Source organism: Lampetra fluviatilis, chromosome 18 (assembly GCF_964198595.1).
Source record: "Lampetra fluviatilis chromosome 18, kcLamFluv1.1, whole genome shotgun sequence".
In the NCBI taxonomy this organism is placed as follows: domain Eukaryota; kingdom Metazoa; phylum Chordata; class Hyperoartia; order Petromyzontiformes; family Petromyzontidae; genus Lampetra; species Lampetra fluviatilis.
The window spans coordinates 12,676,845-12,690,545 of NC_136292.1; the positions used below are offsets into that span (position 1 = coordinate 12,676,845).

Consider the following 13,701-nt stretch of genomic DNA (forward strand, 5'->3'; position numbering starts at 1 on the left):
TCATCCCATACAGAACCCTCATCCCATACAGAACCCTCTCTCATCCCATACAGAACCCTCATCCAATACAGAACCCTCATCTCATCCCATAAAGAACCCTCTCTCATCCCATACAGAACCCTCTCTCATCCCATACAGAACCCTCTCTCATCCCATACAGAACCCTCATCTCATCCCATACAGAAGCCTCTCTCATTCCATACAGAACCCTCTCTCATCCCATACAGAACCCTCATCTTATCCCATACAGAACCCTCCTCTCATCCCATACAGAACCCTCATCTCATCCCAAACAGAACCCTCTCTCATCCCATACAGAACCCTCCTCTCATCCCATACAGAACCCTCATCTCATCCCATACAGAACCATCTCTCATCCCATACAGAACCCTCTCTCATCCCATACAGAACCGTCATCTCATCCTATACAGAACCCTCCTCTCATCCCATACAGAACCCTATTCCCATCCCATACAGAACCCTCTCTCATCCCATACAGAACCCTCCTCTCATCCCATACAGAACTCTCCTCTCATCCCATACAGAACCCTCATCCCATACAGAACCCTCTCTCATCCAATACAGAACCCTCTCTCATCCCATACAGAACCGTCATCTCATCCTATACAGAACCCTCCTCTCATCCCATACAGAACCCTATTCCCATCCCATACAGAACCCTCTCTCATCCCATACAGAACCCTCCTCTCATCCCATACAGAACCCTCCTCTCATCCCATACAGAACCCTCATCCCATACAGAACCCTCTCTCATCCAATACAGAACCCTCTCTCATCCCATACAGAACCCTCTCTCATCTCATACAGAACCCTCCTCTCATCCCATACAGAACCCTCATCCCATACAGAACCCTCTCTCATCCCATACAGAACCCTCATCCAATACAGAACCCTCATCTCATCCCATAAAGAACCCTCTCTCATCCCATACAGAACCCTCTCTCATCCCATACAGAACCCTCTCTCATCCCATACAGAACCCTCCCATCCAATACAGAATCCTCTCTCATCCCATACAGAACCCTCCTCTCATCCCATACAGAACCCTCATCCCATACAGAACCCTCTCTCATCCAATACAGAACCCTCTCTCATCCCATACAGAACCCTCTCTCATCTCATACAGAACCCTCCTCTCATCCCATACAGAACCCTCATCCCATACAGAACCCTCTCTCATCCCATACAGAACCCTCATCCAATACAGAACCCTCATCTCATCCCATAAAGAACCCTCTCTCATCCCATACAGAACCCTCTCTCATCCCATACAGAAACCTCATCTCATCCCATACAGAACCCTCTCTCATTCCATACAGAACCCTCTCTCATCCCATACAGAACCCTCATCTTATCCCATACAGAACCCTCCTCTCATCCCATACAGAACCCTCATCTCATCCCAAACAGAACCCTCTCTCATCCCATACAGAACCCTCCTCTCATCCCATACAGAACCCTCCTCTCATCCCATACAGAACCCTCATCCCATACAGAACTCTCTCTCATCCAATACAGAACCCTCTCTCATCCCATACAGAACCCTCTCTCATCTCATACAGAACCCTCCTCTCATCCCATACAGAACCCTCCTCTCATCCCATACAGAACCCTCATCCCATACAGAACCCTCTCTCATCCCATACAGAACCCTCATCCAATACAGAACCCTCATCTCATCCCATAAAGAACCCTCTCTCATCCCATACAGAACCCTCTCTCATCCCATACAGAACCATCTCTCATCCCATACAGAACCCTCCTCTCATCCCATACAGAACCCTCATCTCATCCCATACAGAACCCTCTCTCATCCCATACAGAACCCTCTCTCATCCCATACAGAACCCTCATCTCATCCCATACAGAAGCCTCTCTCATTCCATACAGAACCCTCATCTTATCCCATACAGAACCCTCCTCTCATCCCATACAGAACCCTCATCTCATCCCAAACAGAACCCTCTCTCATCCCATACAGAACCCTCCTCTCATCCCATACAGAACCCTCATCTCATCCCATACAGAACCATCTCTCATCCCATACAGAACCCTCTCTCATCCCATACAGAACCGTCATCTCATCCTATACAGAACCCTCCTCTCATCCCATACAGAACCCTATTCCCATCCCATACAGAACCCTCTCTCATCCCATACAGAACCCTCCTCTCATCCCATACAGAACTCTCCTCTCATCCCATACAGAACCCTCATCCCATACAGAACCCTCTCTCATCCAATACAGAACCCTCTCTCATCCCATACAGAACCGTCATCTCATCCTATACAGAACCCTCCTCTCATCCCATACAGAACCCTATTCCCATCCCATACAGAACCCTCTCTCATCCCATACAGAACCCTCCTCTCATCCCATACAGAACCCTCCTCTCATCCCATACAGAACCCTCATCCCATACAGAACCCTCTCTCATCCAATACAGAACCCTCTCTCATCCCATACAGAACCCTCTCTCATCTCATACAGAACCCTCCTCTCATCCCATACAGAACCCTCATCCCATACAGAACCCTCTCTCATCCCATACAGAACCCTCATCCAATACAGAACCCTCATCTCATCCCATAAAGAACCCTCTCTCATCCCATACAGAACCCTCTCTCATCCCATACAGAACCCTCTCTCATCCCATACAGAACCCTCCCATCCAATACAGAATCCTCTCTCATCCCATACAGAACCCTCCTCTCATCCCATACAGAACCCTCATCCCATACAGAACCCTCTCTCATCCAATACAGAACCCTCTCTCATCCCATACAGAACCCTCTCTCATCTCATACAGAACCCTCCTCTCATCCCATACAGAACCCTCATCCCATACAGAACCCTCTCTCATCCCATACAGAACCCTCATCCAATACAGAACCCTCATCTCATCCCATAAAGAACCCTCTCTCATCCCATACAGAACCCTCTCTCATCCCATACAGAAACCTCATCTCATCCCATACAGAACCCTCTCTCATTCCATACAGAACCCTCTCTCATCCCATACAGAACCCTCATCTTATCCCATACAGAACCCTCCTCTCATCCCATACAGAACCCTCATCTCATCCCAAACAGAACCCTCTCTCATCCCATACAGAACCCTCCTCTCATCCCATACAGAACCCTCCTCTCATCCCATACAGAACCCTCATCCCATACAGAACTCTCTCTCATCCAATACAGAACCCTCTCTCATCCCATACAGAACCCTCTCTCATCTCATACAGAACCCTCCTCTCATCCCATACAGAACCCTCCTCTCATCCCATACAGAACCCTCATCCCATACAGAACCCTCTCTCATCCCATACAGAACCCTCATCCAATACAGAACCCTCATCTCATCCCATAAAGAACCCTCTCTCATCCCATACAGAACCCTCTCTCATCCCATACAGAACCCTCTCTCATCCCATACAGAACCCTCCTCTCATCCCATACAGAACCCTCATCTCATCCCATACAGAACCCTCTCTCATCCCATACAGAACCCTCTCTCATCCCATACAGAACCCTCATCTCATCCCATACAGAAGCCTCTCTCATTCCATACAGAACCCTCTCTCATCCCATACAGAACCCTCATCTTATCCCATACAGAACCCTCCTCTCATCCCATACAGAACCCTCATCTCATCCCAAACAGAACCCTCTCTCATCCCATACAGAACCCTCCTCTCATCCCATACAGAACCCTCATCTCATCCCATACAGAACCACCTCTCATCCCATACAGAACCCTCATCTCATCCCAAACAGAACCCTCTCTCATCCCATACAGAACCCTCCTCTCATCCCATACAGAACCCTATTCCCATCCCATACAGAACCCTCTCTCATCCCATACAGAACCCTCCTCTCATCCCATACAGAACTCTCCTCTCATCCCATACAGAACCCTCATCCCATACAGAACCCTCTCTCATCCAATACAGAACCCTCTCTCATCCCATACAGAACCGTCATCTCATCCTATACAGAACCCTCCTCTCATCCCATACAGAACCCTATTCCCATCCCATACAGAACCCTCTCTCATCCCATACAGAACCCTCCTCTCATCCCATACAGAACCCTCCTCTCATCCCATACAGAACCCTCATCCCATACAGAACCCTCTCTCATCCAATACAGAACCCTCTCTCATCCCATACAGAACCCTCTCTCATCTCATACAGAACCCTCCTCTCATCCCATACAGAACCCTCATCCCATACAGAACCCTCTCTCATCCCATACAGAACCCTCATCCAATACAGAACCCTCATCTCATCCCATAAAGAACCCTCTCTCATCCCATACAGAACCCTCTCTCATCCCATACAGAACCCTCTCTCATCCCATACAGAACCCTCCTCTCATCCCATACAGAACCCTCATCTCATCCCATACAGAACCCTCCTCTCATCCCATACAGAACCCTCATCTCATCCCATACAGAACCCTCTCTCATCCCATACAGAACCGTCATCTCATCCTATACAGAACCCTCCTCTCATCCCATACAGAACCCTCATCTCATCCCATACAGAACCCTCTCTCATCCCATACAGAACCCTCCTCTCATCCCATACAGAACCCTCATCTCATCCCATACAGAACCCTCTCATCCCATACAGAACCCTCATCTCATCCCATACAGAACCCTCTCTCATCCCATACAGAATCCTCATCTCATCCCATACAGAACCCTCTCTCATCCCATACAGAACCCTCATCTCATCCCATACAGAACCCTCCTCTCATCCCATACAGAAACCTCGTCTCATCCAATAGAGCCGATCTACCTCGTGTCATTTCATATAGAAGCCTCACATCAGCAAAAGAAACTCATGACTGCTCATGAACCAAGTACTATTTTTTCAAGGCACCAGTGTGATCTCCAACCCTAACAGAGTCAATGCCTCTCCCCTCTACTCTGAAAAAGGGAAAAAGTTTATACCATCAGCTTACTATAAATGTGTTAATTGTTTTTAATTTATATTTGTTATCCATAAAGAACCTTAATCTCATACAATGGAAAGCCTTGTTGACATTGAACAGTGAAACCTTGACTCATCCAATACAGGTCCCTTGTCTCACAACAGAACATTTGACCAAACTAATACAGAAGCTACCTCATCCCCATTACCAAATGCTGCTCTAATTTTTTTACGAAACATTATTTTGTGATGCTGCTTTGGCATTGGTACACAAGCACACTTAATAATAAACTCACATTTGTCAAAAACGCTGTCAACATGTCGAGTCCTCGTCCATTAAGCGGCCCTCATCTCATACGACACAGAATCCTCAAGTCACATGGAAGGGATAATTTGTTTTGACCCAATGCAACCATCTTCTCACGCGATGGCGAACCCCCTCGCCTCTAACCCAATAAAGAACCGTTGTCTCATCACAGTGCCTCAGTCTTGTCTCGCAGATCGCCGGCCACTTGAAGCGATCGTTCAAATTAAACTCGGCATTCATTAATATGAGGGGTGTGTAACGAGGTACAACGCCCCCGTGTCAATCCACTGCTGGATGAGGCCTCGCCACAACATGTTGGTCGTGCAGCTTATTTGCCCGCACTTGGCCACGCCAGTCGGTAATTATGTGTCGGTGAAGACTGGAAGCACACGACGGGGGAATAGAAGTACAGCACAACGGTGTATTTCACTGTGCCGCCGCTATCTGCTGCCCCCACAACGTAACCACGCTAGGCCCACAGGTGACAGCGCCCGGTTGTGCATTGCGATCACCCATCAAAGCACTTATCCAGGCTCAAACCCTTGCTTAGCTTGCGAGACTGGGCGGAATGCCGGTGACCGGGTCTCGGGCTCGGCGGGACCCACCTCATCTGTGTTCTCGGGAGCTTCTTTCGCCGACTTTTTCCCATCCTTAGAGGCTTTCGCAGGCTCCTGCCACAGACAGAGAGAGAGGAAACAGATAATAGAGATGGTATTAGAGAGAAATCACCGTTGTGAAAGATGTATGAAAAGAATAGTATGCAAATTTTTATAATATGGATAGGATTCAGGGTAGTGCAGTGGTAACACTCCTGCCTCACAGCAAGAAGAGACTGGGTTGAATGCCCAGCTCAGGTGCCTTTCTGAGTGGAGTGTGTGAGTGTGTGTGCGAGTCTTCGCCGGTTGGAAACATTTAGGCTGGCCTGCCTACGATCCATCCTGTGTTTAACCAGGCTGGATTGTGTGAGGAGCTCACAAATCCTTGAAAGATCTGGGCAAAGTCCCATCGGTGAGCTCCTCCGGCAGGCAAGGCTGCGTTGGCTGGGTCATGTAGCCCGCATGCCCAGCCACCACATGCCTAAACAGCTTTTGTTCGGCTGGATCGAGGGGGCTAAACGGGCACGGCACGGGCTAGAGAAGAGATGAAGTGATGTGGTACAGGAGGACGTGGAGCTGAGTGGACTTGCCGATGACTGGTACCAGCGGTGTCAAGATAGGCCTCTGTGGAGGAGGCTCGTCAAGGACGCTACTGGGTAGTTGGAGGCAGTCGCCCTCCAACAACAACGGAGGGCGGAGGAGCGACGCTCACAACAACGAGCGGAGTGCCGGGTGGCTAAAGCACAGCAAGTTGGTACAGTAGGGGGCACAGGTGGTGCATCAGCCAGTCATCTCGGTCAGTCGACCTATGGCACCTGGGTCTGCACCGTGACCTCCTGCCAGCGGGCGTTCGACACTTCACGTGGCCTCAAGGTGCACATGGCCTGGCACAAGCGTCGTGGTGACGTCACCGCCATTTAGTGGCGAATGGCGGTTGTTGTTGTTGTTGTGTGTGAGTGTGTGTGAGTGAGTGTGTGAGTGTGTGTGAGTCTGTGTGAGAGTGTGTGAGTGAGTGAGTGTGTGAGTGAGTGTGTGTGAGTGTGTGTGAGTGTGTGTGAGTGAGTGTGTGAGTGAGTGTGTGAGTGAGTGTGTGAGTGTGTGTGAGTGTGTTCTCCCCCTGTTCTGCATGGGTTTCTTCCCAGTGCTCCAGTTTCCTCCCATCGCAAAAAATTGGTATTGGCCAAAACATTCCAATGTCAAAACACTACCTGCAAATTACTCAATTGGGATTACACAGAGCAATGTTGCTCCCAGCTGTGAAAAGACTTGGCAGGACACTAAACTATCTAAAGTATTTTTTATTTTACCAGGTGAAGCCCACTGAGCTATATAGCTCTTTTCAGAAGCGACCTGGCCACAAATGATAGCCCAATTAAGTGGCTTATGTGAAAATTTATAGCAGCCACATACTCTGAATGTATGTTGTTTCTAAATGTGGAGGGAAAACTTGAGCACCCAGAGAAAAATCCACGGGACCATGGGGAGAGACGCATGCAAACTCCAAATATACAGGCATCAGGGTCGGGATTTAATCCATTGCCTCCTGCATACCAGGCGAGGTAGTTACCATCTCGCGGGGGCTGTTAATTTAGGAATTCCTGGGTAGAGAGGTGTAGTAATGATGTATTAAGAGTTCATTAAATTGAGGCAAGACTATTGAAATGTGTGGTAATGCATTACATTGAGAGTGTTCATTCACCCCATAGTGATCCTTGCATGTGGTAATATGCTCAGGAGATAAACACATTGAGGTCTGCTAGCCGTGATAGCATGGCAGGGGATTTAATTTACAATAAAACAATCACTGTTATGCTAAGATGAGAAAAACACACAATATTGTTCGGCAATGCAAGAGCTGCGAAAAACGAGATACAGTAATACCCCGGTTTATGTCGGGGATGTGTTCCTGAAAGTTGCGGCGACGAATATCGAAACGACGTCAATCAAAGCAATCGTCGTCTGCACGCTCCCGAGAGCTAAACAAAGACAGCGGCGGGTACGGTGAAGCCATGCCATGTGTTCATCATAGACGTGCTCACGTTACATTGAATTACAAACAATTACACACCAGTGTACAGCAGTAAACTTTAACACAAATGATACAAGGTACGATAAGATTCAGTATCCTATAAAAAATACCAAAATACCGTACTTCAATAATATATTGCACTCTACAGTACATTTGTTAACGTGGAATGCAAAGTAGTTCGTCTACAGGGTAGGTAGAGGCCAAGGCTGAGAGGCGACAGATACGAGATGGGACAGATGATGATACTTCTCAACAAAGTGTGGGTTGAGGAGACGCAAATCGAGGAGCGGCGTAAATAATAAAGTGACATGTTTACAAAGCGATGCCAAAGGGGGAGACGTAGATCGGGGTATAACTGTACACAAAACATGTCTGCCTGTTGTATGATTTATAAATGGGGCATGTGTCTTACTACCTAGCTATTGAAATTGGTAGAACGGAAACATCATTCGCGGGTCAAAGGGAAAACTTTTCGGAATTTCCACCTCAGTCGCTGAATAACTAACAATATCCAATTTCCCCTCCCCATATTTGGGGGGGGGGGACGACGACGACATGTTTTAACTTTTGTTTCTGAACCTATGCATATAGAAGATTGTCTCTGGAGGTTTTGAAAGGTGCTAAATCCAAGTAATACCTCCACTAAGAATGTGAATGTGTTTTTAGAGTGACACGTACAGTCCAACCACCAGTCACAAGTGCAATGTGACGTCAATAATTAATTCTAAGTGCACTATTGGATGGATGTATCACGAGCGTAAGAATCAATTTTAACAGAAGAATCGCTACATCGGCAGTCGTAGCCACACAGCCATTTGTGACCACACAAGAAGCATTACGTGCAAATCTGGCTTCAATTAAATTCAGACAAATCCATATTTTGGTTTTCAATATCATATATCGGATAACAAGTGCAAACCATATAAAACCTAGAGGATGATGGGTTTAGTAAACCCCTGGGTGGGATTTGAACTCACATGTTGCTGATTACGAGACGTATAATAATGCATTCCTGTAACACGAACACAGTGTTTGCTAACTCTCGAAGAGCGAGAACTATGAAGGTGCAAGGAACCACAAACGAGCGGGAACGACAACCAGGAAGTGAGCCGGCACGATATCCCCCCCCCCCCCCCGAATCTCTGTGACCCTCTATATATCAAGGTGTTGCTATTAGCAGCCAATTAACCCTTTCCCATTCCGATGACGTACATGTATCTCATCAGTATCTCTTTCGATTCTGTTCCGATGATGTACGTGTACGACATCAGGATGCAATCGGAACAGAACTGTAAGATAAAATAAGTTTATCGGCACGGGGGCTCCCACAAGGCCATGCAGGAGGATGAGGCACAGTTTGGCGCCAACTATCGTAGAGTGCAGTCGTGTTGCTACGGTTCTCTGCAGTGAGTGCAGTATGTTTAACAACGGCGCTATTCCTCGGTAAATAAAATTAATGCCGAACTGCTTGTGCTGTCCGAGATTGAGCGGTGACCAGGACCTGCCCCGTAATTTGAGGTTGTCTCGGAACGGGAAAAGGTTAATGAGTGTTTACATGTGGGAGGAAACTAGAGCAGCTTGAGAAAACCCAAGCGTGCGAGGGGGCAACACTCTATCCCATGCAGATGAAAAAGGTGGGGTCCATGTTTTGTGTACCGCCTTCTCCTGGCGAGAAAGGGTAAGGTACTGACGCCCGCGGGAAGGAGTTCCACAAGCAGAGTGAGCCACCAACCCTGGCCTCCACAGTGCTGATGTAGAGGCGAGCGTCACGACCATCTGGCTCATTGTGAAGAGTCGAGCACTCCAACGACATTACTAACTCGTCCTATGCATTAAAACATTTAAAATTACATTTTTCACTTCACCAACACTTTATTGGATGACATGTGACCACCCACTCTTTACAGAGAATAAAGGAGGCAAGTGTTAGTTGCGGGTGAGGAGGCCGAACTAATCGACTCTTGCAGAAGTTCCGTGATGTCTTTCCCTGGCGTGACCATGTGAGGCTCTGCTGACCAACGAGTTACATAAGGCATGCTTCTTCACCTCACACCACGCCTGCCACGAATGCACAACTGGGGAGCTGTTCTGTGCGTTCAAAAACCCAACGTGTCTTGATGCTCACAAGCGCACGCGGAAATGTTCATCTCTGTCGGCAGCTTTAAGCCAGTGGTGGAAATTCTACATTCCTGTCGTGGGAGATGACAACGTTTGACTTGCCACTAAGCGGTAATATGAGCAATTCTGGATGAGGGGCTCCATGGACTCCCCAGGTAAGGCCCACTGAGCTATGGAGCTTTTTTTCAGAAGTGACTTGGCCACACATTTATGGCAGCCAATACTCTAAACTCATGTTTACAAATGTGGAGGGAAAAACTGAAGGGCATGGAGAAAAATTCACTGCGACCACGGGGAGAACATGCAAACTCCAAATATACAAGCGTCAGGGTTGAGATTGAACCCACGACCTCCTGCGCACAAGGTGAGGGAGTTAACATTTCGCCACCGCGGCGCCAAATAATTACGCTTGGGGATTCGCACACACGTAAACACGGATACACGTTTGTAGTTCACATAGTACACTCGAAATAACACATTGATGCACATTTGCATTGTGTGGTATATATCATCACCAGTCATTGTCTAGCGAGTTCCATGAAGGGCTCCCGAGGCTGCCACATTGCTTGTCGTTCCTCACAACAACCCATCTTGCTGATGCACATCAGCTGATGTCGTCACTGCAATTCTATGGAATTCTTACACTCAAAAGTGTTAGGAGCAAGAACGAACATCGGCAGCGGGCGAGGAAATGCACCGGTGACCAACTTTGTTTACATTCGCTCAGCCAATGAGAACGCCGTACACGGAGCCAATCAGCAACCGACCACCCACCCCGCGATTCAATCACCACAATTCATGGTCACGATTACAAACTAAAAAATAGATTTTTATTTTCAGTGTTACTACAGCGCAATTTGACAGGTGAGAATTCAAGAGACCAGGATAGTCTCAGGCTCTACCTGAAAGAAACCTCGCCACAAAAATGTAGCTGAAGGCCATCACTCAAACCATCAGGGAGGTCCTGGAGCTCTTCTCTGAGATTGATGCGGGTTGGGAGCGCAGCAGCAGCAGCTGCTCCCACAACCTCATCTCCTACCGCTGCCTTGTATGAAGACTACAGTAGAATGTACTCCTGAGTACAGTACATAATATTACTTTTTTATTAATTACATGTTTACCATCTGCATTTTAGCACTATTACAAAAACCCAAAAGCCCTCGTATATTGCTCATACAAAAGAATTAACGCTGTCGGGAACGCATCCCCATATATGCAACGGTATAAGGACCCCTTTTAGTGCCGATTCGATTAGCATTCACTTCTCCAGGAGTGCTAAGCGAGGGCTGCCTATACGATATTTAGAATGTTTGCCCTCCGATTCACGTGTTCACCTTCACGTCTCTCGGGATAATCCCTATTATGCATCTCTGCTCCACTACTATGCACTTTCAGCCTCTGTTCTATGTTCTTTGTTCTTATCCACATTTCTGATCCATGTCACATATTAAAAACCACGTTGCTTTCAAAACCTATGCACATGAACTTCATGCATTGTTTGTACGCATATTCATATACACCTGTGCACATGCGGTATATGGTATAGTACAGAATGAAGTAAAAGCAGAAAGTAGACCAAATGTATCAATAGATACACCATCTTCTAAAAACTCACATTAATCAATAACGCTGCCGTAAAAATATAATAGGCGACGTTTCAGGTAATGACCCTTCTCTCTTGATGTGCTATGAAACGTCGTATTTTATGCTGTATATTTTTCATTTTAAGACAGTGTTATTGACGAATGTTTCATACCTCACTATTTGTGCCCCACTGCGAACGCAGCAGCATCATCAAATCATGCATTCGATTCCCGCACGAGGTCGAAGCGCACTGCAACGCCACAAATACGTCAACCACCTAAGGCACCTCTAATCCGCACTTTGCCATTAACCGTTTTGCAGATGACACCACCCCAATGGCCTCTGGAAACTCCATGGATGAGTTACAATAGCATGTCATACTTGACTTTGATAATCTTTAACTTCAACTCAATGTCCTAAAAAAATTGGTCCACAATGTTAAACAGACCAAAGTTATGATATTCTCTGGCTGCCCCACATTTGCCTCACCACCTGTGGATATCGTCGTGACTCTGGACTCGAAGCTGTCTTTCAAGACCCATATTGCCCACATGGCCAATCAGAGCAAAAACAAAATTGGAATCCTACACAGAAACAAACGCTGTACTCCACCTCGACTCCGTCTGAACATAGTTAATGCCCATATTTGATTATTGTGACACTATTTACCTTAAAAGGTATCATTCCATGATACCACTTTTCTCTCAATGTTGCCATTGATGTCCCCTATAAAACTCATCATTGCAACCTGTACATCAACTCAAATCCACCGCCCCCCCCCACCCCCGGATATCTGGAGAGACCATCACTGGGCTGTCCGCATCCTAAAGTTCCTCTGAAACTCTTAAATAAACCCACCAATTACCTTAAGGGCCACTTTTAAAAGAGGTGCCTTCCATTTGCTAAAACTTTGTTTGGTTAGAAAAATCAGCATTGCTGCTCCGCGTTTCTGGAATATCCTTGCCGCTCATCTACAGCTTGGTTCCCCCTCCTTTAACTCCCCCTCTTTATGTTCCTATTAGGCCAAAACAGAGGGCTCACTTTTACCTCTGCCTCAAGTTTATCTGGCGCATCTTGCTCCCACATGCTCGCACCGTCTCTGTGGATTCACGAGTTTTTTTCAGCATTAGCCTAAAGTATAAAGCTTGTTTCCACCTGTTTCTAACTTTTGCTGGTGCCTCTTGCTCTCATTATATTTGCACGGTTTTTGTTTTGATTCACGTGTGTTCTCTTTACGACTGTCAAACACAGGCGATCCTCGCTTAATGTCGGTCCGTTCAATGTTGTTTTGCTACAAAGTTTACGGTTAATTACTAACCACGTAAACGTTTAACGTCGTGTGTTATCCCTCTAACTGTCAGCGGCTGATCGGCACAGACGTTGCAAGGCAATGCTCCCTCCCTGCACAGTGTATCTCTATGCAGGCATACAGTACAGCAAGCCCTCGCTTAACGCCAAATTACTTTCTTGAGCTGCGCGGCTGAGCGATATAATACAATACCAACATAAGTGCTAAAAGACCAAGAAGTGATTCTTTTCTTCAAGCGTCAATAAATGTAGGAAGGTGATCACACTACAAATCAAATAAGAATAGTTCTGGCGTTTTTCAGCAGGAGATAGAGCTGTGGACATTGCCACTGTGCTTGGTCTGCCACGAGTGTCAGGATTACCAGAAGCAATGCACAGTCCGGAACACCTTTAAGTGCTGCTGGAGTGAACCGCTCAAGAGTGAACTGCTCAAGAAGCATGCAGAAATATGGAGCGCCTGTTATCAGTGTGGATTGAAGATCAAAATCAGTGCCACATTCCTTTCAATTTACAGGTGATCCAGGCAAAGGCACAACATATTTTTGAGGACTTACAAGGCTGAGGGGTGGTGAATCAAACCAAGAGGTGACGTTCACAGCCATTCGAGGGTGGTTTGAGAGGTTTAAGCACCGCAGCAACCTGCACAACATTTTAACGATGGGCGAGGCGGCGAGCACAGACACTTCAACACCTCACTCCACCTCAAGCGAGCTCCACAACCGTCACCAGTGAGCGTTAACCAAACTGTGTCCTAGGCCAGCACCGGGGTCGTCGCCCAGTATTCTTAAGCACGACGG

General features: G+C 47.1%; 2 protein-coding genes across 2 annotated transcripts in view; one reads left to right on the forward strand and one right to left on the reverse strand.

Annotated features, from left to right (window-relative positions):
• LOC144937253 (transcriptional repressor protein YY1-like) overlaps positions 1 to 13,701 on the forward strand; it is a 422,669-nt gene that overhangs the window by 261,995 nt on the left and 146,973 nt on the right. The window lies entirely within an intron of this gene.
• LOC144937250 (serine/threonine-protein phosphatase 2A 56 kDa regulatory subunit gamma isoform-like) overlaps positions 1 to 13,701 on the reverse strand; it is a 53,218-nt gene that overhangs the window by 34,940 nt on the left and 4,577 nt on the right. Inside the window, exon 2 of the mRNA XM_078864649.1 lies at positions 5,875 to 5,940. Coding sequence (XP_078720775.1) covers positions 5,875 to 5,940 — 66 coding nt within the window. The remainder of the gene's footprint in view (positions 1 to 5,874; positions 5,941 to 13,701) is intronic.